This window comes from Asterias rubens, chromosome 8, assembly GCF_902459465.1.
Source record: "Asterias rubens chromosome 8, eAstRub1.3, whole genome shotgun sequence".
In the NCBI taxonomy this organism is placed as follows: domain Eukaryota; kingdom Metazoa; phylum Echinodermata; class Asteroidea; order Forcipulatida; family Asteriidae; genus Asterias; species Asterias rubens.
Window position 1 is genome coordinate 11,911,054 of NC_047069.1, and position 26,797 is coordinate 11,937,850.

Below are 26,797 nucleotides of genomic sequence, written 5' to 3' on the forward strand. Positions count from 1 at the left end.
GAAAAGTGTATCAATGCAGTGTTTCAACTACAATAATCACATAAAAAGAACTGGTCTTCGTACTAGTGAATGGGTGCGTTCGATTAGCTTCCCTGGGTCGACCTCGGTCTGCCCCCGGTATGTTCGAATAGCTTTGACGTCATTCCAGGGGCTCACCCGGGTCAGCCCCAGGTGAGCACCGCAGGGTCGACCCAGTGAAGCTAATCGAACGCACCCAGTATCTTTGTTCGAGGGTGCCAGTCGCTAGCCATATAACCGTTAGTTATCATGTAGCCAGACGTCTCACCCAAGTTTATGATACAACCTGGGAAGCGGCAGCCAGGGGATCAGTTTAAGGGGGTGCAACTTTTTCATATAAATATCCATTCAATTCAATTTCCAAAGTGGTTTATTACTTAATTTTAAACAAAAGTGGGAAAACCCAGTCACAATCTGCGTACCTCTGTACGAGACATTTTATCCCTTGTACATCTACACAATAACAATTAATATTTCTCTGATTTGTGAAAGTGTACTATGATTACATAAAAACTATAAAATTTAAGACAAATTCTAATAAATAACAGTACTCAAGTTTGTTTCTATATACATGAGAAAAATACATTATGTTTTGTCTTCAAATACAAAAATGTCCATGTGGTGAAAAAGAAAATTTTTCCCAATTTAACGGAACACTAAATACAATATCTGTACAAACTTACAGAATCAAAATGTTTACTTTTTATTTATTTAAAGACACTGGATATTATTGGTAATTGCTCATAATAGTTGTTAGCATACAAACTTAGTTGTAAGCAATCAATGGAGAGATGTTGATGGTATAAAACATTGTGAGAAACGGCTCCCTCTGAAGTACTGTCATTTTCGAGAAAGAAGTTATTTTCACTAAAATATTTGAATTTGACTTCAAGACCTCAGAAATTGATTTTGAGGTCTCGAAACCAAGCATCTGAAAGCACACAACTTCGTGTGACAAGGGTGTTTTTTCTTCCATTATTACCTTAGCAACTTCGACGACCAATCGAGTTCAAATTTTCACAGATTTGTTGCTTTATGTTGAGATACACCAAGTGAGAAGACTGGTTTATGACAATTACCAAAGGTGTCCAGTGAGTTAAATGGTATAAGAAGTCTGCAATACAACTAATCCCATCAATTGCTGTTTTTCCTCTGGAATACGGGCGCAAGAACTCAAAATGCAAAGATCAAACTTTAAAAAGGTCAAAGGTCAAATTTGAGAATCAAAGTTTCAAATTTCAAGTCAACAATTTCACTGACCAGACAGAAACTGAATCTATTCTTGAGGCAAAGTGCAAACAATAACGATTGCTCGTATGTTTATAAATGAGTGATGCTTTCTGCTTTGCATGCAGTGGATAAGAACAAAACGACGTACACTGGGTACACCACCGGACCCAAGCTCTGGTCTTATCAGCAGCTGAATGTGGGTTCAAATCCCAGTCATCAAACTTGTGCCCTTGAGCAAGGCACTTATTAACCATAATTGCTCTGTCAAAAGTTGGGATGCTACGTCCTTGGTGACTGTGAAAGGGGTAGCCTTGTTTCAGCCCCCGGAGCAGGTGGCAACGTGCCCTTGGTGTCATTTGATTAGGGTGGCAGCCCTCACCTTGGAGTGGCCGTCCTGCCTCGTGAAGTCAGGCATTTTTTCATAAAATGACTTAAAGTGTGTTTTATAAATACGAGTAGTATTATGACAAGAAAATGGTGATCTACATACATTACCACCACATTTATAAGGATTTTGAAAATAGGGACCTAAACAAAGCTGGTCCCATCAGAGGAAGACTCAATATCATACATTTTTCTTAGTTTCTAAAAGAATTCGCAAGAAAAGTACCAATTTCACATCTAACTGCTTTCACTTTTGCATTCCATCGACACATCATGTATCGACAGCCCGTCTTGATTCAAGCCAAACCTCTGCGACCTTTCCCCGTCCTTGGTGGTCTCATTGTTATGCAAACTGGCCATGGAGAATGTCGCCGAGGTATTCCCGGAAAAGTCCGACAGGTGTCCCGGGAGCGTGACATAGCTGTAGTGAGGTTGCAGCGACGGGGAGTGTACAAGGATCGGGTAAACGATCACCCCCTCAGGTAGCCCTGATACGTTACTCGTTGGGGGCGACTGTGTCAGACCTGGGATGATCGGGATGGGGGAGGGCGAGGGCTTCGACGGTGAGATGCGTGGGCTGGGCCTGGCTGGCGGTGGGGATGTCGTGGATGGCTTCTGCGATATGTAATGATTAAGGTGGTCACGGTTGGCGTAATGCCCAAACGTCTTGACGTGCTTCCGTAGGGAGCTGGGGTCTGTGTAACGCTTATCGCAGCCGGCGACTTTACAGAAGTAGGGCTTCTCCTCTAGGTGGGTGCGTGTGTGCTTGAAGCGATCACTGGAGTTCGAGTACCGCTTGTTACAGCCGGCAACGGGACACACATACGGCCTTTCACCTGAAAAGATGAATGCAGGATATTTACACAATTTCAACTTGAATTCCTTCACATGCAAGTAAATATTATTGAATCCATTAACAAAATCTACTCCGCGGTAGTACAACACAGTTCTCTAAAGAACAAAATCTACCTGGCAAGTAGAAACACACATGGTGTTACCGCAAACCAAATATATATTGATACCTCACCATGCAATGCCTCAAATCCCATAAACCTACAGTATAAAGTAGAAACTAATTTAAGGGTGTTATAAACTACCAGGCATAATACTTCATGGAGGCAACGAAAGGCGGTTGCCTCCATGCACTCAAGTCATTGCCTTGGTGCCCTTGAAATGCTACAGTAGAAATTTACAATTTCCTCATAGGGTGCCCTTTACCAAGAGAAAATGCCTTGGTGCCCTTGCCCTTTCAAAAATGAATCATACAGGCCTGAACTTCATACCATTCTTAATGCAACATACTACAAAATATTGTGGCTGATATTAATGTGGCTTGTTTTAAAAGGATTGAAGGAAGTTTGGGTTACTGTGGAAACTAAAAAGATAACATACATGTAGTATTAGGTAATAACCCAATGTTACACAGGTTAAACACCATAATATCAGAAGTTGGTGAGCACCTCAAGATCTCAAAAAAATAATTAATCCAAAACAATACTTACAGAAGAAGAAATAAACTGACATAAAAAAACAAACCAGATTCCATTAAAAAAAAATATATAAAAAACTGTACCAGGATCAAAACTATCAGTAACCCGCACAAAGAGATTCACAAATAATATTTCAAATACAAATAAATGAAACAAATTAAATAAACATTGCAAATCAAAAGTTGATAAAAAAACAGCAAACTTCACAAAGTATCAGATTTTGTCTTCCATAGAGCTGTGTACAAAATAGTGCCTGCAGGAAGTCCATGCTTGGTGGGTCTTTTGCAAAACATGTGATGTCACAGGTCACAACATCTTTTATGAAATGGCATTCCACCTCGCCCCCTTCAGAGCTACCCACACCCCAAATGAGCACACAAAAGACCCAAGGTTATTTCATTTATCAACTTTTACATCAATGCTTCATTTTCAGGGACAAAAGGTCTCTTGCTCTACAGCAGAAATTATTGAAGTCAGGCTTCAGAAAAGGCAGAGTAGATTCATTTGTTAAAAGCATTGCTTGCTCCAACAAAACTTAAAAGCACTGCATTAAACAAATCTGTTTTATAACGGAATCAAATTTTTAAAGGAGTAATACATGATTGAAAAAAAACATTGGGAAAACTTGTTTAGTTTAAAATACCTCTTTTTAAAAACTTAATACCAGTGCCAATGGGAGAATTTCGAGGCGCTGGCGGGGCCAGACATAATAGTTTTTTTTTGACAACTCCGAGCATGCGCACACATGCAGAGTATTGCGCACGAAGGTCTGAGAATGCGCTATACGGGCGAAAGCTGTGAAAAAGGACCGTCCAAACCGTCCTGGACCCAATTTCATAGAGCTGCTTCAGCAGAAAAAAATACTTAATAACGAGGTTACATTTCAGAAGCTTAACAACCTACCTGTATGTGATCTGTTGTGTATCTTGAGGTTTTCTAACCTGGAGAAGGACTTGTGACATATTGGACACTGATGTGGTTTTTCGTTTGTATGCGTTCTGACATGGATCAACATCTTATACCTAGAAAAACAATCAGGGTCAACAAATATTTCAAAAAATGCAAATGCCCGTAATTTTATTTAAGAAAGCTTATGAAGTTCATAAGAGAAATATTTCCTTCTGGAATGAAGTCATATTCAAGACAGCTGTATCTGAGCAACTTTAAAATAAGCACAGCAGTAATCCCTGTAACTAATATGTGTAGTGTGATTTTTTAGTGAGACAGGTTAGTTTTATTGTACACATCCACATTTATATAATAATAATAATAATATAGGATTTGAGGCATTGCATGGTGAGTATCTACTTGCCAGGTAGAGTTGTTCTTAGGGAACTGTCTTGCTTTATTCTACTCCCGCGGAGTAGACAAAGGGAGGTTCGGGAGACTTCTCAGTTCTCAAAAGAACTGTCCTATTTTAACCTGCTTTAAACTGTCTCCTGATGATGACTAGAGCAAGCTAGTCGAAACATTGAGACCAATTCAGAACTGACTCCGCGGCAGTACAGTTAATTACGATCCTATAAGCTAAAGTAGTAGTCCAGTCTAATTTCTATACCATCCGCCCTGGTAATAGTTAAAAGCAAGACAGTTCTTTTCAGAACTGAGAAGTCTCCCGAACCTCCGTTTATCTACTCCGCGGCAGTAGAATAAAGCAAGACAGATCTCAGAGAACAAACTCTACCTGGCAAGTAGATACACACATGGTGTTACCGCAAACCAAATATACAATAATAATAATAATAATAATAAATTTATAACGCGCACATATCTGTCTCAATAGAGACACCCAAGGTACACAAAAAAGGGTTAAAACGATCGCTCAGTCCCAAAAACCAAAGTCATATTTTGCAAAACCAAAAGTAAACTTTGCCTTTAGAGGGTTTTGATACCTTTTGCAGATCAAGGTTTTGGCCATCAAATGAATCCCTACTCAATGTGAATGAACATGTAATATTGTTTAGTTTCAGCCTCATTTGTCGTCAAGTTTTTTAGAAAAAAGTGAAAATCCCAAAGCAATGTTTTCAGGAGAGTCACGTAAATCCATTGTACATGCTAAAATAATTTAATCTCACTGAGACAAAAGTTGTGTTTTTCATGAATTTTTGTTTACTCATTTCTCAAAAACTACAGTACCTCATCAAGTAGTATTTTAAGGGAAGCTTTATACCACCATTATCTTTAAACCGTGTCAGTTACTGTAAATCTGTCGAACTTTGTGTTTTGTGTCGTACAAAAAGTACCCAAACCCTTGAAAGGGAAGGTAAGCGTTTGGTAATTGTCAAAGACCACTATTCTCGTTTGGTGTATCCAAACATACATGTAAGCATAAAGTACAAGCCTGTGAAAATTTGAGCAAAATTTGTCATCGAAGTTGCGAGAAAATGATGACAGAAAAAACACCATCGTTGGACGGATTTGTATGCTTTCAGATAGGAATAAAAGAGTTCTGGCTACAAGTCTTTTATTATTTGAGTGATAAATTACCTCTTTCTCTATGAAAAGGATCCATTTCTCACAATGTTTTTGACTATCAACAGCTCTCCAATGCTCGTTACCAAGTAAGTTTTCAAATTAATATTTGTTTTGAGTAGTTACCAAACGTATACCTTCCGTTTAAGGATGTACTAACCTTGCATTGAAGCCTTTTCCTTTCCGACTACACCCTTCCCATTTGCAGCAGTACTCTCCTTCCACCAGAAGCACATGCCTCTCATTGACATGATTCACTAGATCCTCCATCTCAACAAACTTCTGTCCGCACGTGTTCCACTTGCAGGAGTGGCGGGCGAGGTGGGTCTCGTTTGGGCGTAGGTTGCTCTCTAGGGGTACCGTGACGGCGTTGAAGGGGTGTGGGTTGTCCCGGTCATCTACGGGGAATATGGAGCTGTACTGCGACTGTTGCGATGCCGAGGAGTTGTTGATGTGGTGCGTGGAGGTATTAAACTGTGTTGGTTTTTAAATTGGGAGAAAATCAAAAAGGCTTGCATGAACTTAAAATTTCAAAAGATCTCACAGTTTAGATCTCAGGCCTGTAAGTTCAGCTTTGAGAGAGGGCAAGGCGCCGTTTTCATTTTGCAAAGAGCAGTTTCCATTTGAAAAATGTTTGTAACAAACCATTTGACAGACAATGGAAACTCTCTATAACCAAGCTGTAACTTGTGACTAAGCAAGTCATTGTTGTAACTGGTGCCCCAACTATTTTTTGCTTAGCATAGAAATTTGCTAAGCAGTATTTTCTGCTGAACAACTTAATGACATTGGGCCCAGGTATCGGGGGAAGGAAATAAGGGGAAGAGAAGCTTACTTGAGCGATGGCATTATTAACGGAATCCCCGCTGCTGTTGGGCACACCATGGCTGCTGCTGATGCTAGCTCCGAGGAGAGAGTGAGTGTCCAGCACCAGGGAGCCATCGATTGAGAGATCCAGAGGTTTGGTCGTCATTGTCCTGGTCCCAGTCAGTAGGGCACTGGCGTCGTTTACGTTCAGATGAACGTTGATCAGATCCCTGATGGTTGACGAAGATGCTGCAGATAAATAAAAAATAAAAAATTAATAATATTAAAAATGGAAACTTTTAAAGTGTTGGTATCCACCACAAGCGGCACTCATGGCACTGCTGTAATAAAACTAAAAAAACAACGAGCAAATGACAGTAGCATCACATTATTAGAAAGTAGGGTTCAAAAAATGCTTCTGTGTGCATGCTGATAGGAACAACTTTTAATTGAACTCCAGAGCAACATGCAAGAACTCAAGAAAGGTCTGTCATTTTCGACGCCAAAACCAAAACCAAAACCTCAAATGGGCTATTCTTCTTTCTGATCGCAACCATGTTCTCCCAATGCCAGGCCTGGGAGGTCACAGAGGCCATGGCTTCCAATGCCCTGGTCTTGGCCTTGGTTCCCCTTCAAGAGTCTCCCATAGACTTTAAGATTTTCCAATGGAAGTGCCCTTTTCCAAATGAAAATGGCCTTGCCCTCTCAGAGATGAAATTCGAGGCCTGCAAATGCGGTTACAAATTTGCCTGATAAGGGTAAAACATTTCTCAACAACATCTGCCTTTACAGAATAATCACAGTTTGTGAGATACCAGGAAAAAATGTTTACTCTTTCACAAAATGTGGTGACCTGGTGCGACAATGTTTCAGAAAATCCGCTGGCTCCACCTCAGGAAAAAAACGGTGTGGCGTTTAAATATAGCAGAGACAATCTTGCACCAACATCACACCAACGTGACCACACAGACAGTCAAATGGTGTCAATAACTAAACCATAATAACATATTTAGATTTCATCAAACAGATCGATGCACAGAGACTTGCGTGTAGAGAGGAGGTGAAGGTTCTTTTTGCAACAACCAATCCCAAGGCTGGTCGTGACCCAACAAAAAATTGGGTATTACAAAAGGAGCGCTTTGAACAGTTCACTACTACGCTTCAACGATTTCTTTCCTATTGATATTTCTTACCTCCTGGCACCACATCCCCCCCCCCCCCCCGTTTTTGATGCATGGTAGTTGAAGGGGTGTTCCTTGTGTACCGATCCCCCTGGAAAAGTTTGCCAGCGGGGGCAGTCAACGAGGTCTCCTGTATACCCAACTTTTTAAAGGGAAATGGTACGCTCTTCGTTTTGTCTACAAACCCCACCTTATCTTGTTGGGCCACCGCAAAATAAATGTTTCTTTTTGTTTGCTTCTCTTCTTTTTGAGGCCCATCCTGCAAGCAATGAATATTAATTGCGCGTACAGCTATTATACACCCTCTTAATTTTTTGAAAGCCTTCTTTTTTTATATAGGATTTGAGGCATTGCATGGTGAGGTATCAATGTATTTGAAAGCCTTCTTTTTTTATATAGGATTTGAGGCATTGCATGGTGAGGTATCAATGTATATTTGGTTTGACGATGATTAGATCAAGCTAGTCGAAACGTTGAGACCAATTCAGAATTGACTCCACGGCAGTACAGTTAATTATCCTATAAGCTAAAGTAGTAGTCCAGTCTAATTTCTATACCATCCGCCCTGGTAATAGTTAAAAGCAGGACAGTTCTTTTCAGAACTGAGAAGTCTCCCGAACCTTCTTTTTTATGTTGTATTTTTTTTTTTTTTTTTTCATGCTCAAGATTTTAAAACAATCCCAGCCCTATCTCGTTGGGACCCCCACTGTCGGTCCCCGTTCAATTCAATGGTGGTTCTCATTGGACAGTCTACACTGCAGCTGGGGTTACCAAGATTGATTGGGGAGCGAGGAAAGGGGAGGGTATGTTTAGTTTCAATTGTGTCTTGACTTGATAAATATTTTAGATCGGGAGGATCTGTGTGGTCTTCATAAGGTCATCATAGAGCTGTATGAACAGGGGATGCCTTGGTGTCCTTGCCCTTTCTTAAAACAAAGCATAGGCCTGGTGACCAACTGAACAAATTTTGTATTATAAAAGCAGTGCTTTTAACAGTGCACTACTACACTTCAACGATTGTATTTATGGTATTGGTATTTTTTACCTCCCGGCCACACCACCTGCTTTTTCCGGATGGTATTTGAAGGGACTCCAGCCCAATTCATAAAACCTTTTCAATTGAACTTGTAGTTTATTAAGGTCCAGACTAATTTATTATTTTTTGCTGTGAACAATCACTGAACAGCTTTTAGAAATGTACAATGAAAGACTACAACAAAATGAATACTTTTGTCTCATTCTACAATGCGTCTCTTACCAGGTGCATCTTTTTGGCCCATTAGAGTGGAATTGCCCATATGTACAACAGTCATTGATGTTTTGAGTTTTGGGGTTTTTTTTCTGTTTGTTTGTTTGTTAGTTTATTGGGGCGTTTACTTGTTTGTTAGGTTTTTTTTCTTTTTTTTTTTTCTTTTTTTTTTTTTTGTCGGGGCGTTTGTTTGTTTGTTTGTTTGTTTAACTTCCATTCATATAACAACAAATGTACTAAACTTTTGATTACATTTACAAATAAATAAATAAAGTTATAAAAACTAGTACAAATGGGGGTTGCAACCAGTACTAGAGCATTCAAGCTGTTGTAGAATGCTGCACTGGGTTTTTAGAAACAAACATGGTTTAATGTAAAACATGCACTGCGAATCACACAAACTTGTTATCAATGAGATGTCACACAAAAACACATTCAAGGCTGTCTATTTTAAAAATAGACAGCCTTGAATGTGTTTTTGGGTTAAAAATTTTTTAACCCAAAATTCAAATTCTCTCTTTATTTTGTCACAGTTTTTGTTCTTTTGATAAATGCAGGGGGGGCAAATAAAAGTTCGGGTTTTTGGTTTAAACTATTTTTGGAACTTTGATCAATGAGCTGTCACAAACACAGTCAAGGATGTCTATTTTTAACCCAAAATTATTCCCTCTCATTCTCTCTTTGTATCAGTTGTTCTTTTGATAAAATGCAGGGGGCAAACTGAAAATTTAGAAACTATTTTTTAGCTTATTGAAAGGGAAAGTCTGTCTACCCTTTTGTTATCAAATTGTTTGGCCATAACAACAGCTTGCGGCAGATTGTATAATCACTGAAGTGTGAAAAAGTGCCTGCAAAAGGCCCCATTTTATACAAACTCCGTTGTCTCCTTGAAGACGTTGTTTTACAGCAAAATAAGTAATATAAAAGTTCTAACATATTGAATTTCCTTTCATATAATCAAAAAATCATTGATATCATTCAATAAATGTCAAAGTTATTTGTCCTTCTTTTGTTATTGTGATCTGTAATCACAAACAATTTCCTGTACACATGGCGCTCGGTAGGTGTTTGACATTTTGGTTCGTTCAACTCTAACTTGAAGAGATTTCATACACCCTATATTTGTATGTTACCACAGTTGTATATAGATTCAATCTTTTTCTTTCTACTGGTGGTAAGCTTGGGTATGCAAAGTAAACATTGAAAAAACAACAGCTTTATCACAAATGACCTCCAAATGAGGAAGTAATCACATTTCAAAAAAAAAAAAATGAATATACAATTTTTCAACAAAGAACCCTTTTACAAAAAGAATTCCTCTGTTATAATCCAAAAATGTGATATTAGACTGTCCATAAACATTCATTGCCTTTTCATACAATGCTTACCATTAGGCTACATTATGGTTTAAAAAATGGTTCTTTTAAACTGCTGTGGGTGGAACAAAGCGGTTTGTCACTGTCAACTCAACACTGGCTCTATTTACATGCAGCACCCAGTGAGGGGTTGGGCCCCATGACCTTTGACACCATGGCCTGAGGGTAAGGTGGGCTTTCTTGACCTCTGACCTGAAGGAGGTTGTCAACCTGACTACACAGCGCATCAAACTGATTGATCATAATAGGCAAGGAATTGGCATCTTGCACTCTCAAGTCCTCCATTTCCAAAATCATGTTTTAAAATGGGGTCTTAAAGAGGGTATAAAATGAAAGTGAACTTCTCCGTTAAAAATCAAATCATGAAGGGTGAGGCAACTAGCCACAGCTGAAACTTTCACATGAGACCTATAGGCCTATTGTATGTTACTTGAAATTTTTTTCACCAATAAATTAGCATTATGTTGACAAAACCTAATCTATGACTTGGACCCTACCTTTAGAATAGGTTAGGAGGGATACCAGGCAGTTTGAGAATATCATATAACCAGGGGCCAATTTCATACAGCTGCTTAAGCAAAAAAAATGCTTGAAAGCACGAAAATAGCTCGCATATTTTACACATGTTACTGGCCAAAATGTCATGCCACATACATTGCTTGTGACTGGTATTTAGCTGTTGTTTACTTAGCATAACAATTGAGTGGAGTCTTGGCCGGTGATCTGATTTTACTTGGCAAGGATTTTTTTGCTTAAGCAAAATTTTGTGCTTAAGCAGCAGCTCTATGAAATTGGGCCCTGGTTTCTCATAAAGACACTGGACACTATTGTTAATTTGTCAAAGACCAGTCTTCTCACTTGGTGTATCTCAACATATAAATGCAAAAAATAAAAAACCTGTGAAAATTTGAACTGAATTGGTCGTCGATGTTGCAAGATAATAGTGGAAGAAAAAACAACCTTGTGACACAAAGTTGTGTGCTTTCAGATGCTTGATTTTCGGGACCTCAAAATCTAATTCTAAGGTCTCAAAATCAAATTTGTGGAAAATTACTTCTTCTTAAAAACTACGTTACTTCTAAGGGAGCGGTTTCTCACAATGTTTTTTACTATCAACAGCTCTCCATTGCTTGTTACAAGTAAGTTTTGATGAATACCTTGAGAAAATAAGTTTTTATGCTGACAATTATTTTGAGTAATAACCAACAGTGTTCATTCCTTTAACATCCCTGAACCTACCCTGAAACACGGTTCAAGAATAGATACGAAGCGACGTAAAGTACATGTGACTCACAAGAAGGACATTTTATTTGTTGTAATATTTCTATGGATTAAAAGACACTATTGGTAATTGTTAAAGACTAGCCTTAACAGTGGGTGTATCTCAACATATGCATAGAATAACAAACCTGTGAAAATTTGAGCTCAATCGATCATCCAACTTGCGGGATAATAATGAAAGAAAAAAACACCCATGTCACACGATGTTGTGTGCGTTTAGATGGTTGATTTCGAGACCTCAAGTTCTAAATCTGAGGTCTCAAAATCAAATTCATGGAAAATTACTTATTTCTCGAAAACTATGGTACTTCAGAGGGAGCCGTTTCTCAAAATGTTTTATACCATCAACCTCTACCCATTACTCATCCCCAAGAAAGTTTTATGCTCATAATTATTTTGAGTAATAACCAATAGTGTCCACTGCCTTTAAGGGCAGCATGGTGGAAATAAACCATAGAGCTATATATATTGACTAGAGCGCTAACACCCCGTTATACACGCACTAAGGTTTTGAAGCCGTGTGGGCGCATCCATGTTTATGTACAAACCAATACAAAAGCTTGAAATTTTGTATGGCAATTGTACGGCTATTTGCATGATGGTGCGTTTGTTCTTTTTTGTGTGTTATCGAAGCAAAACATTCAGCAAATGTGTACGCACAATCTGCTGATGAGCGTACAAAACTGCGAGCATCATGGCGCGTATACTTTTTTTAGAACGTCAATCACTGAGTCGAAGTTACGGTTTTCGTAGCGCAGACGTGCGCGCATGGGCAGTTGCGTACGAAAGCGAACACGCAGAATGTAAAAAATTGCAGCAATGTGTGTTCTCTTAAAATTAAAATCGTTCCGTAGTCACGCAACACATCAAACATGTCTGCGCCCAGGGTGGCTTCAAAACGCAGAGCAAGTTAGCGCTCTAGTCAATATATATAGCTCTATGAAATAAACCCATATATTTCCTGTGGGTATCGTGAGTTATTTCGAGGCCTGACATTGCCTTGGTACTCAGTGAACGATTTCCCTGTACTTCAATGTACTTCAAAAATCAGGATTTGCTACTCAATTATAAGCAATAAAATAGGTGTGCACAAAGTAAGCTCAGTCTAATCGTCTCCTGACGATGACTGGAGTAAGCTAGTCCAAACGTTTGACCAATCAATAACTCACTCCGCGGTAGTGAAGTTAATAATTCTACTTTAAGTATTCTACCTTCAGCCCAGGTAGTGGTTAAAAAAGCAGAGCAGTTCTTTTCAGAACTGAGAAGTTTACCGAATTCCGAAAAATCTACTCCACCATTGTAGAATATCAAGCAAGACAGTTCTCTAAGAACAAAATCTACCTGGCAAGTAGATACACACATGGTGATTACTGCAACCAAAATATATAACCAAAATTTTTTCCTATGCAAAATTGCTGGACGAATTCGTTCCCTGGCACACCAAAAACTTACAGGATGTTGCAGGAGTGTTTAGAGCAGTAGGGGCCGTCATACTCTGATAATGTCTGATGACTGTAGACGCATGGGCGATACCACGTTCCTGGGCTGCACTTTTGGGTCAGGGAGGACAGGGTGGCGTAGCTGACTCGCAGGCATGAAGATTATCCAGTCTTGGTAGCTTAGAAGGTGGACTGGGCCCACAAAGTTCCATCTGGAAATTATAAGAGGAAAAGCACAATAATTGTGAATAAAAGAATTGCTAATTGTCTATGTTTGCCAATAGCTAACCCCTACTGCGGTGACAACTATTCCCAGGGGTATACCCATTTGCCGGGGCAGACTGGGGGCAGACCGGGGGTTAAAGCGTTCATAGTGTGTGCCGGCCGCTTTTCTCCAGGACAACCCTGGGGAATAGAGCGGTGTGAACAGGGTTTTAAAGGAAGGGGATTAAAGTGAGAATTTAATGAATTTTTCAACAATTCCTTTTTTTTTTAAACAGAGACACAGCAAGAATTCACAATGAAGTACTTCAGAGAAAAGTGGCCTAATACAATAGGGTAAAAGGTATGCAACCCCCCCCCCAGATGTTACTATACTTTATACCCATTTATATCCTCTTGCACAGAAGTACCCCCTAAAAGTAAAATCCTCTCAAGAGTTCCTGAGATTCTGAGGTTTTGAATGCCCCATATCAAGCATCAAATGAAAAGGACCCATGGACAGACAGTGGGGCTCCTGAAGGTCCGGTCCCACTGCAGCGATAACAAGAACGATAAAGACGCAAAGAAAAAGCATTCGATTGGTTGAATCGCTCCGCACAGAATACGCCCACCCTTATTAAACCAATCGTGGGCGTGTATTGATCACGTTTTCGTTCTCGTTCTCGAGGCCTTTAATATCAAGTTTTTGTTTTTTCAAAACTTTAAAAGACTATTATTAAGCTTGGAGATATGGTCGGTTAAGTTGCCCAACCGTTGTTGTTTCTCTATTGTTCCCTTAAATATCTAAAGTATTCCTCAACTTGGAAAGAGAAAACCTTGGGTGTAGCATTGTTCCATTTCTACCATTCTTTGTTTAAAAAGGACCCCACAGGGCCACCCTTGTGTCAGTCAGCCCACTAGTGTTAGGTGGGACATAGGAGTTTCTGTCCCTACTCTATTGGTGGACATTTTGCCCATATTATATAGGATAGTCAAATCAATGAGGTAGAATAAGAACCATGGTCAAATGATGGAGGAAGAAAGAAAGACACGTTAAAATAGTAAAGTGTGTACAATGTTCATTTGGTGTGCATAATTACAATGAAATAGACCTTTGGACGGTTTCTCAGATTGTTAAAGGAACATTTTGCCTTGGATCAGTCGAGTTGGTCATTGAAAAGCGTTCTGTAACCGTTTGTTATATGGTTAGAAAGATGTTGTAAAAGTAGAATACAGTGATCTACACAAATATGCCTCAAAATTGCGTGGTTTTCTTTTTACCTCGTCCACTAACACGGTCGGCCATCCATAAATGGCCGACCGTGATAGTTTGCGACGTAAAAGGAAAACCGTGCCAATTTGAGTGATACTTGTGTGGATCATTATATTCTACTTTTAAAACATCTTTCATAACCATGTATTTTATAACAAACGGTTTCAAATGCATTTTATAGCCCAACTCGTCCGTTCCAAGGCAACGTGTTCCTTTAACCAATTATACAGAAAAATTTCCAAAATGCAGTACCCACAGTTGCAGTAAACAAATCATGACATCATCTCAATACAGGGTAGAAGACAAGGTTGCCCTACCACATGCCACTTTTTTTACAGGCCTAAACAATAGCCCACGCACCCACATCAATTGCCCTTGTTTCCTGTGCTTTTGCTGTACTGCCCTGTGCAAGGTGCCTGTTCATACATTATTCTCACAGAGGTGTTCCTTCCCAGAGGGAAATTTCTGTGCCCCTTCAAGAGTGAAGTTAAAGGCTCAAGAGTGAATTTAAAGGCCCAAGAGTGAAGTTAAAGGCCCAAGAGTGAAGTTAAAGGCCCAAGAGTGAAGTTAAAGGCCCAAGAGTGAAGTTAAAGGCCCAAGAGTGAAGTTAAAGGCCCAAGAGTGAAGTTAAAGGCTCAAGAGTGAAGTTAAAGGCTCAAGTTTAGCATTTGTTTAAATACTACCCTTCCTCTTAGGTACATTTTCATTTAATTTCCCTACTACGAAATTATTCTGGTCTGAGGACTTGTGCAAGTCTAAGACAGGTGGGACTTTTGATGACACCCCCCTGAGTGGCCCCACACAGGGCTAGGGGATTTGTTTCTTTACAAATGATTTGTGCCTACTCCTACCACCACTAGCCACTTCAGCTGATTATTTATGATTTGTGGAATCGGTTTTTCAAGCATACTCTCTGGGCTGAAGCCAGAAGTAGTTCTAATCCCTGACTAAGGTTTTTTTTTTTCAGTCGAGTCTAGAAGTTTTCAATAAACACAAATAAAATATATCCAAATTCTGGAACATGCAACACAATGTTTGAATCTAGCAACATACATTTTGTGTGGCATTTCGCTGTGCTACATAATCATTGTGTATACTGCAGATAATGCTGTATACACAACAACCCTTTGAGGTTACCATCCCATATCTCAATAAATTGACCACCTTCCTCCATACATCAGAGCTGTACAACCCTACTTTGGGGGTGAGGCCCTTCATGGCTTTTTGATTTGACCAGTCCATGACTTTGCAAACTGAATCCATGGGTGGTCTAGTTCAGTGGTGCCTGTTGAGCTTCTTAGAAAGTTTGTTTGCCTGAAGCATGGAGCTGAAGGAACCAACAACAGTGGTTTATGGACTAGGCTGTTGGTCTTGATGTGTATTATGGGAGTATCCCAGCACTGAGCATTGCTCCCACCACATAAATCTCCAGGCCTCCCCCATGAGGGATGTCCTTAAAATTAAATGATCATGAGGACATGGACATGACAAAAGAACACACTATGGTATGGTATGGTATGCATTAGACTTGAATCAAGCATGAATCAGTCCTCCCCCATGTATTTATTATGTATCATTAATTTTTTGCTTAAAATCTCAGGAACTCTTTAAAGGCACTAGACACTATTGGTACTTGTCAAAGACCACTCTTCTCACTTGGTGCATCCATCATCTCAACATATGCATAAAATAGCAAACCTGTGAAAATTTGAGCTCAATTGGTTGTCGAAGTTGCAAAATAATAATGAAAGAAAAAAACACCCTAGTCACGCGAAGTTGTGTGCTTTCAGATGCTTGATTTCAAGACCTCAAATTCTAAATCTGAGGTCTTGAAATCAAATTCGTGGAGAATTACTTCTTTCTTGAAAACTACATCACTTCAGAGGGAGCCGTTTCTCACAATGTTTTATACTATCAACCTCTCCCCATTACTCATAACCAAGAAAGGTTTTATGCTAATAGGCCTAATTATTTTGAGTAACTACCAATAGTGTCCACCGCCTTTAACAGAATATTTCAGGGAGGGGAGGTTCTTATTGTACAAACAGATTTGGAGGGGGATACACTCTGCCCCTATCTGGCATGGTATACTGGTTTTGGTTTAGGTTTTTTTCAGTTTCAAGCCATTGGGCCCTTCCGCTGCTCGCTTGAGCCTTAAAGGGTGTATCTTTTTGTAGGACAAAAAACACAATGTCCACAGATTTACACTAAACTTACACAGTTTAAAGATAATGATAGTAGAAAGCTTCCCTGAAAATATTATGTGCTGAGGTGCTGTAGTTTTGGGGAAATGAGTAAAACAATGACATGAAAATAATTTTGGTCTCATGAGCCGAAAATAATTTCAAGCATTTAGTAATGTATTTTCATGACATTGTTTTACTCATTTCTCAAAAACTACAGCACCTCAGCACATAATATTTTGAAAAAGTACCCAAATCCTTTAAAATACACTCTGAAAGTGGAACTAAATTTACATGTGTAGGCCTAGAAGGCACAATATAAAGCAATTTAATTTCTGTCATTTTGGAATGTGTAGGCAGAGGGACTAATGAGCCATTTTAAATGTTTTACCTTGATGATTTATGTGAATTTCATCTAAATTCCCCCCCAAAAAAAAAAAAACTCTTAAGGGTACTGAGTATACAGTGCTTAAAATAAATATCAATGCAAAGGTAAAAATAAATATTCTTTATCCCTGATGCGAAAATAACATCTATTTTTAAATATTAAAAGATTATTGTATTTTTGTCCAGCAACTTTACACTTGAAAGTTCACCTACCTCCCATGGGAAAGTACTTTTGCACATTTTGTTAAAGTGACATTACTTACTATATTGATTGATGTGTTCTCGTTTAACAAATTAGAACAGCCCTCCTCTGAAAACTTGCAGCCATTATTAGCAATTGTAAAGACTAGGATCCACACTTTTTTTCATGTTCACATTCCATGAAATAACAAACCTGTGAAAGTTTACGCTCGATTTGCCGTCCACATCACACAGACGATGAAAAACACTGCCAATGTTTTCAAACATCAGATTTTTTGTACTTGAATAGACAGATCAATACTAATTCCGTTTGACTCGTTTCTCAAAAACTATAAAATTTCTGGCAAAAATATTTCAAGGGAAGTTTCCCACCATTGTTACCATCATACCAATGAAGGTGCAAATCTGTGAACTAATATGTTTCCGCATACCAATTGTATTATATAAATTTGTCTAGATATATAAACTTTGTTTGGTCTTTTACAAAGCCTTTTTACACCAGTTGAAAAATCTAAACCCCATGGGACTGGTAACAAGTCTACCTCCATCTAAACCACATGGGACTGGTACAAGTCTATGTCCAGACCATGTGTGTGCTGTACTGGCACATACCCCCTGGACGGCCACCCCATGAGGTACTTTCCATTGACTTGCACACAGTTTCTTTGTGTGCTAGGTATGACCTTAGCCAGGGATAAAATTAACAAGCCTGAGAGAGAGAGGACCCCCTGGACAGTGTTGAGGCAGTCATTAAGGCTGTGGTTGGTGAACAACCAGACTATTTCTGTCCATAGTGCATGCAAACATGTGATGGCAATTTTCCCCCCAAACTGAGAATTTTTAGATTGGTGGGGGCCTGTGTGAAAATGTTTTTTAAATTTACAACAACCAAAAAACACTTCCTGGCTTGCCCTGACCATGCCCTGACTTGGCAGCGCAGATCCCGTGGGAACTTTTGAGTTGTGATAGTTTATTTGTTCATGAGTTAATTCTGTCATTAATTAGTTTTGCGCCCGAGCCTTTTCTATAAAACTATTGAATCACTATTGTGAATGTTCACGTACAGCTTGAACATTACATAGGTTTAAATTTTAAAATTCCTCACTTGAACAATTTGCAGAACTCTTTTTTTATGGGTACTAAACAACCCAGAGAATTTGTTCGCTTGGTACTTAAAATACACATCGTTTCATTCTATTCATTCAAAAACTTATATTGTGATCATCTGATTGTTTCAATTAAGTGAGCCGATACTTAAGTGGGAAATGTTTCCTTAAATTTTTGACCTGTGGATTAATAATATTAATTACTATTCATAAATACCCCAGACAGTTTCTCTACTTTCTTGGTGGAGAGTGCATAATGTGGGGGTGTTTAAACGGTTGATAATGACCAGCTGGAGCTGTTTATAACCATGTGTCGGGCGCGCAAGATTATCATGCGGAACGCGAAATTCATAGCTATTAGTAACAGCGCGTAATCTTTTTGTAAGCGCGCACGCGTACACACAACCCCTGCACATCAAAAAGAGTCTTCAAAAAGTTTTTTTTTTAATATTTCAAACCTCAAATTTTCAATTGTCAAAGTGTCTCTAATTGGGTTTTTTAACGTTTTTTTCTACAAAAGGGCTCGAGCCTTTATCACACAGCAAAGACCCTGCCAGTTATAAACGACAGTTTAATAACTCGTCGCCACCCTTTATTCCCTTATTTATAGTTTGAAAAACAACAACAAAGTTGAGGTGATGGGCTTTCGTCAATTTGCGATTTAAATCTTGCAAGGAGCAACGGAGGCAATCGCCTCCGTTGCCTCCGTGAAGTATCCGGCCTGTTAATTATTTATACCTCCATGATTATTGCAACAAGATTCTAGTGTTAAGTTATTATTATTATTATTATTATTATTTTATTCGCCATAACAGTACAAAACAAAATACATTGACAACATTATACCCCAAGATGGGCAAGGGACAACAAAAGCAAATACATACTATGATCCGTAGATCTGTTGCCCCACATCTGGGGTACACAATAAAATTAATATAGATTTAACATAATATATTACACAAAGCAATAATAAAAGCAGAAAATTAAAAACCAATAGAAAATGATAAATATATATTAAGAATAAAAAATAAATTAAATTAAATTAAATTAAAAATAAATAAATAAGTAAAAATAACAGATGGGGTAAAGATAAATAATAAAGGGAAATAAATAAACAAATAAAACCTAAACTTGTAGATAAATTAAAACGACTTAAAATATTGCACAAGTGATTGGGCTAAAGCTACTATTCAGTAGATTCATGAGATGACAGACAGAAAATCTAAGTGATTTGAGAAAGCTGTGGAAGGGCAAGAGCAGTAGTGAATTACGAATGTTTTCTGGCAAACTAGACCAAAGTCTGGGAAAAAGATGAGGAGCAGATAAGTGCAGAGCATCGGTTCTAGCATACAGGTGTTTGAAGGTGAGAACATTAGGATATCTATGGTTGACAGAAATGATGTCTGCCACATCACAGTGAATAAGGTTAAACTTACACTTAATGATAAAATACAAAACAGAAAAATTACGACGAATTGACAGAGACGACCAGTTGAGGGACTTAAGTCTATCGGGGTAGGACATCTCACCCATCCTCTGCCCAAGAATAAACCGAGTAGCACGTTTTTGTACCCGTTCGAGGGCCTGAGTCTGGAGAGATGTATGAGGGAGCCAAGCTGGCATGCCATATTCTAAAATTGGGAGAACTAGGGATTTATAAAGACAGAACTTAGCTGAAACAGAAAAATTGAAAGCAATGGTCTTAATGAGGCCCAATGTTCTATTGGCACTTGAAACAACATTTTTAACATGGTTATTCCAAGAGAGCTGAGCATTCAGAGTGACTCCAAGGTATTTGACAGAGGATGTGGGTTGCACAGGAAAACCTGCAAGAGTGTAAACAGGGGGGTCGAGAGAGTGTTTACGGGAAATATGCATGATTTTGGACTTTGTAGGGTTGAACGTCATACCATTGGAAACACTCCAAGTGCTTAGCTCATCGAGGTCATGCTGGAGGGAACTTACATCTAAACAGGAACGGATTGGACGATAAATTAATACATCATCAGCGAAAAGAACACAGTTAGAACTGAGGTTGTAAGATATATCATTGATGAATAAATTGAATAACAGAGGCCCAAGAACACTTCCTTGAGGAACACCAGAGCTAACTACGGACCATGAGGAGTTCATACCAACAAATGTGACTCTTTGTTGACGATCAACCAGAAAATCTTTTATCCAGCTCCAGAGAGATCCACGGATGTTAAAGTTACTGGCAAGTTTACGAACAAGTATATGGTGGGGCATACGATCAAAGGCTTTGCTCATATCCAAGAAAACTGAATAGTTGAAAATTTGCATGCAAATAACTGTAATTATAAATGATATTGTATCGAAAACACACTACGAAAAACATCTGCGCAGAAATTTGTGTTGATCATTTTTTCATACCATGATTATTTGTAGAATGTAGACTGCAGAATATAGATGTAAATGGGCCATTACTAACATTTTATTTCTAAACAAAGTGTCTTCACTCAAGCTTGTCCACGGAGTGTTTCTATGAGGGTATTAACATGTCTGGCCCGCAGGAAAAAAATTGGAAATTGTATGGAATAAAAGCTGGATGGTCTAGACAGTACGGGGTTTATTGTACTTTCCAGACTGTTTAAAAAAAATAATAATAATAATACGCCCCTAATTCATTTCCAAAAGAAAACCAAATTAAAAAAACAGACATGTAGGAATAATATCACTTCTGGAACATGTACGCCTTGTTGCTTATGAACCCTGACTGAACTAGATTCTCAAAAAGTTTACCATCTATAAAGAGCTTTGATCGACAAATTTGAAATGATTACAACATACGTTTCCAATTGTGGTTATAAATTGTTTTAAGAAACAGGACACTAATAGTGTACTATTGGTAATTGTCAAAGACTTGTCTTCTCATTCTCACTTGGTGTATCTCAAAGTATGCATACAATAATAGGGGGCCTAGAACCGGTGAAAATTTTAGCTCAATTCGTCGTCGAACTTGCAAGATAATAATGAAAGAAAAAACACCCTTGTCACCTTGAGTTGTGTGCTTTTAGATGCTTGATTTCGAGACCTCAAAATCTATAATCTGAGGTCTCGAAATCTGGAAAATTACTTCTTTCTCAAAAACTATGTTACTTCAGAGGGAGTCGTTTCTCACATTGTTTTATACCGACAACGACCAAGGAATTTTTGTGCTATTAATAATTATTTTGAGTAATTACCAATAGTGTCCACTGCCTTATAACTTTCAGTCTTACCTCTGATTGGAAGTACGCCTTGCAGTCTCAATATTCAGTAGAGGAAACACAAATTTAGGAATCTGGTTTTATTTTATACTGTACGGCCTATTAGGTGCAATATTTCACACTGTTTTTAGGCATTCATCCAATTTTGTAACATGTATCATAAACTTAAATCAATTTGCAGACAAGAGAAAGAAAAAAAATGTTTCTTTCAAGATCATATTATGAAAAACTGCAAGAAAAACAGAATTCACATTTTCATCATTTATATCTGTTTTGTTTTATTAGGCCTGGTATTGTGTTCTTGTCCTTGCAAGGCAGTGTTTCATAAGGAACCAATGGGCCATCCGTGGCTACACAAAATAAAAGTTTCTACTAGATAGACTGCTTCAAGCTTCTATGCGTCATTGCCTCTATATGCTGTTTCAGGCCAGTAGCAAGTCATGACTTAGTGGTCTTGCGCACCGGGCTACAGCTCTAGTAATAATAATAATAATAATAATAAGACTTGTAATGCGCACATATCCACCCTGCTGGGTGTTCAAGGCGCAGTAAACCAAAACAAAACAAAAACAAAACACAACACAAAGAAAAACAGACACAACAAAATTAGTCATTGAAAACCTGTGACATAAGATAAGTTTTGAGAAGAGACTTGAATTTTGCGGTACAAAGACAAGATCGAAGATTAAGTGGTAGAGAGTTCCAGATGCGTGGCGCGGCTAAGAGAAAAAGACCTGTCACCCCTTGAGTGTCGAGACTTGGGTTCAATGAGGAGAAGCATGGAACTTGATCGAAGATTCCTTGATGGAGTGTAAACTTGAAGCAGTTCAGAAATATAGTGGGGAGCCTTGCCATTTAGAGCTTTGTGGACAATGAGCATCAGCTTGAAGATGATTCGTTGAGAGATAGGGAGCCAGTGTAGTTGTTTCAGAATGGGGGTGATAGAACAGGATTTTCTAGACAGTGTCACAATGCGGGCAGCAGTATTTTGGAGCCGTTGAAGTCGGGAAATCTGGTTGTTAGGAAGACTGTACAGAAGAGCATTGCCGTTGTCAAGACGAGAAGTAACAAATGCGTGAATGACCTTTTCAGTGGCACTTTTGTCCGAGTACTTGCGAATCTTACCTATATTCCTGATGTGATATGATGATAAACGAACAATGTTGTTGATATGTGGCTGAAGTGTCATCGATGAATCAAAAATAACCCCTAAGTTCCGAGCTTCAGCGAGGGAGCTATCCGAGCATCACCGATGGAGATTATGGCACTGAAACCTTAGTTAACTGTTGACGTGACCCAAATAAAAGGAACTCTGTAACATAATTCCAAACATATCACTGTATAACCCCCACCCCCCCCCCCACACCACCCCCAACAAAAATAATAATAAATGATAATATTTAAACAACATTAGGGCTGTGGGAAACACAGCAGGTTTGGAAAGCAAGAAAAAGAAAATGAATTTTAGGTATTTATCAGGCCTGAAAATTAGAATATTTTACACAATATTTTTTGTTGTTTCTGGTTATGTTTGAAAACAATGATAGTTCCTATAAAGTACAGTACACATCCGCCAGTTGTTCCGAATGTTCTTTGAACTAATGCATGCAAGTGTTGTGTTATTTTAACATCATAGATAACCGAGAACGTGATTCATTTCAAGATTTTATAATGCAATGCCCATCCACAACTCCCAGATATGCAATTATCTTTTTGAAATCCAGGGGGGTCCTCTCCCTTGATAATATTATTAGATAAGAACCAAACACCAACAATCCACCACGCCATAACATCTTTGTTACTTATTCACAGGGTATTCTGTTTTATGACCTCCAAATGGTGGAATGGGTGGTCTCTTTGAAGTTTGATCAAATAATAGTAGAATCGAGACTGATTGAATTATGGGGGGAAGACTGCTTCAAGACATATTTTATGACAGGTTTCTTGTCTGGGTTTCTAAGGTCATATCCATATCTGGCAGCTATGACTCTGGCTGGATCACCACAAAATTACCAATGTCATAGCCGTAGCCGCCAATTTGGCTACGATCTAACTAACATTGAGAATGAATCCTAGACAGTGATGAGGCCTACAGGAGCATTCACTTCAAACTTGTGAAAAGGGGGAAAACACGATTCATTGTTTTTACGAAGAGTAAATCAATTCCCCTCCTCTTGTTTCCAAGACACAACCTACCCCCATGGAAATGTTAATAATGTTATCAAACTTTGTGGTTTTAATCATGGACTCTTTTGGATAAAAACAAAAGAAAAGCAATTGAGGTTTTTGGTTTAAAGGTTTTTGTTTTTTTCTCATAAGAAAAAGACGCAGATCCCCACATCCCTGTGAAACTGGAAGACTAGTACCGCAGTGTTCTCCAAGATGTAAACAAAGCATGGGCACCAGTAGCCCAGGTTGGACTCCTCCGTTGCATGCAATGCAGTCGTTGCAATAATGTAGTACCCCTCCAACCGACGACGAACCCTCCGTCCTCCCGACGACGAACCCTCCGGCTTTGCCGTCCGGAGGAAGGTTATGTTATCGCAACTAGAATGCAGTGGCACTAACTGACATCCTACCACTCCAGCCAGGGCTAGTACTAGTAGTAGTAGTAGTATGTGCCCTATAAGATGCAATCTTTTTGCACAAGTTTGTTTTGATGGATTTTGAAGGAAAAGTTGCGGAATCCAAAGTTGCTTTAAAATGCATAATTTTTAGTTTTCCAAAGAAAAAGTCAAGCTTTCAAATATAATTTGTACAGAAAAAATGTGGTTTTAAAAGTAATGAATGAATTAAGAAAATATCCTAAGTTATAAGAAGCAGAGGTGAGGAGAGAAGGCAAAATAAAAAGTAAACAATGTTTGAACAAACTTCGAAAAATAATAATTTGACAATAATCAGCTAGGATTAACATACTTACATGCTTTTTTAAATCTTGTGTTTTGTCCCAAGTGACAGTGCAGTACATGCAGCAATGGGAAAAATGACAACACGGAAGCTCAAGTCGACAAAGTGTTGTTTCGTTGCTTCCCACTTCATTCAAATCAATCAATCACAAAGTTCAATTTAGCTCTTCCCGCATCCTGGTGAATGAGAAAGAAAAAACTAACCCTAACCTAAGAATCAACTATTAATATGACAGAGCAGAAGAAGGAAGTTCATCCGGCTAGGTGCACCAGCAGAGGGGGAGATTATTGTGGGGGCGAGTCGTACACCGACCTGTCCCGCAGGCCTCTCGTCTGCTTCCGAGTAGGGACGCCTTGAGACTTCGACTAGTCGCCCCGCGTCTTCAACACGACTGGGCCGGGCCGTGGTGAATTTGCCGTGACGAGGACCGCCTCAGTTTTTGATGGTTTTTGTGAGTCAGTCACTTTGTTGGTATTCGCATAATTATTCTCTACTAAAAATTAAGAAGAACGTCTTTCCACTGACACTTCCGTTGTACCCTTTCACGTTCAAACCAGACTCAGTCAGGAGGAGAAAATACCACATGTCAGTGAGTCTAACTTTAGAAAGTTGGAGACATTTCCGAAACACAAACTTGAGCTCCCGGCATCGTCTTCAAATACACTTCTGCAGCAGACGACCATTTCGTGCTCTCCCGATCCCGCTGACCACACCACCAACCACGTACCCACCAGCGTTGCTGCACTTGATTTGTTGACATATTCGGTGCATTTTAATCGATTCTTGAAAAACCTGACATTGTCCAATCGACTTCTAATTAAAACTTTCAATGCTTTACTTTTTGAATGATCTATTTGGCAGTGGGTATTAATGACTGAATGACTCACTGAAATATGGTGGTTTAACAGATTCAAAGAGAATCTTCAACGTATTTCTCAGCGCATAAAATTGGTGTTTTACACATAATGAATCGATAAAAAGCAAATCCGACTGCGGCGGTTTTTCAGTGGTACCGAAAATGCAAACTTGTAGCGGGAAATATGAACCGGGAACCCTTCGATATCATTGCTATACTGGGTATTAATGACGTCCGGGTACCTGCCCAGCGGTGCAAAAGTTTTCTGCATTCCGTAGATTGTGAATGCTGCCCTCTACCGACGGGAAAATGCTGTGGCGCTTTATTTATTCTTTAGGAAAAATAGGTTTGCCGGTTAGTTGGAGAAAGCAAAAAGTTTAAAGGCTAAAAACAAATTCTTATAAAATAAAATGAGCAGTAACATAAAATAAGCAAAACAAGAGGCGTTCAGTCTATTTAAAGGATTCGGGTACTTTATCAAAATGTCCACAGATTTACATTAAACTTACAGGGTTTCAAGATATAATGAGTGGAAAGCTTCCCTTCAAATAATGTTAACTAAGGTTGTGTAGTTTTTGAGAAATGAGTAAAACAGGTCACAAAATAATTTTGGTCTCATGAGACCAAAATTATTTTAGCATGTAAATTCTCCTTAACAAGTTGTAATAATTATACCAAAACCATGGCATCTGGTTAATACGTTTTTACATGCTAAAACTGGGACGAAAATTATTATTTTTACTCGGTTCTAAAAAACTACAGCACCTCAGTAAGTAAAATTTCAAGGGAAGCTTTCTACTATCATAATCTTCTAACTGTGTAAGTTTACTGTAAATCTGTGGACATCGTGTTTTTGTAAGGAAAAAGTAAACTTAAGACTTTTCCTGGCTATTAATAAAAATGATGACATTCATATTATTGTTCTTTTGAGACCAGGGAGGGGGGGGGGGGGGGGTAAATATAACCATTAAAAACAAACGAAGACCAACTTTTGTTTTGTGCAATAATTCAAGGTTCTGCCAAATTTAGAATGTACAGTTTCCCTGAAGCTGATGATCTCCCACAGAGCTTTGAGGCTGATTTTAAGATCTGTATCAATCTTAATTGCTAAGCAATTAAAAATCACTATGGTGATATTGGAATAATAATCTACCCAGACATTTCTACAAGTATTGTTTCTGCTGCCATGAAAGACTTAAAATAGAGAAAATAATTTATTTAGTACGGTCAGATTTAAATCTTTGAGAGGTTAGCTGTTGTCAGCACAAGGCACAATATCAATTGGGTCTGGAAATAACAAGTAGGACGATTTATTTTACTGTCTGACTTACATATCTTAGATAGGCTCAATCAGATTAAAGTAGGGATGCCTAGAGTGTATTGTCGAAATTGTAGAAAAATTCATGATAAATCTTCAAAACTGGATAGCATTACCCCCCCCCCCCACCCCCGGGAGGTGAAACTTGCTAAAGAAACAACAGGAAATTCTAAGGTTTCTATACAGACTATTATTTTACATCACCACT

At 38.7% G+C, this 26,797-nt stretch overlaps 1 protein-coding gene across 3 annotated transcripts; it reads right to left on the reverse strand.

Moving 5' to 3' along the window:
• Positions 1 to 1,037: 1,037 nt before the first annotated feature.
• On the reverse strand, positions 1,038 to 25,136 carry LOC117294058 (zinc finger protein GLIS2-like). 3 transcript variants are annotated; one of them, XM_033776570.1, is made up of 6 exons: positions 24,429 to 25,136; positions 12,941 to 13,139; positions 6,430 to 6,650; positions 5,755 to 6,068; positions 4,026 to 4,144; positions 1,038 to 2,468 (listed from the first exon to the last, which is right to left on the reverse strand). In XM_033776570.1, the coding sequence occupies exons 2-6, from the start codon at positions 12,978 to 12,980 to the stop codon at positions 1,870 to 1,872; spliced, it is 1,293 nt and encodes a 430-aa protein (XP_033632461.1). In that variant the 5' UTR covers positions 12,981 to 13,139; positions 24,429 to 25,136; the 3' UTR covers positions 1,038 to 1,869. The 3 variants fall into 3 exon arrangements, with proteins under 3 accessions (XP_033632461.1, XP_033632462.1, XP_033632463.1); XM_033776571.1 differs by lacking the exon at positions 24,429 to 25,136 and adding an exon at positions 15,539 to 15,567; XM_033776572.1 differs by lacking the exons at positions 12,941 to 13,139; positions 24,429 to 25,136 and adding an exon at positions 7,234 to 7,357.
• Positions 25,137 to 26,797: the final 1,661 nt, after the last annotated feature.

Excerpts from the sequence above, each read along its gene's own strand:
- LOC117294058 (XM_033776570.1), bottom strand. The coding sequence starts at position 12,980 with ATGACGGCCCCTACTGCTCTAAACACTCCTGCAACATCCT. Across the intron at positions 6,651-12,940 it reads AAACACTCCTGCAACATCCT|CATCTTCGTCAACCATCAGG; the intron begins GTAAGTTTTTGG and ends ATTTATCTGCAG. Across the intron at positions 6,069-6,429 it reads TTAATAATGCCATCGCTCAA|TTTAATACCTCCACGCACCA; the intron begins GTAAGCTTCTCT and ends AAACCAACACAG.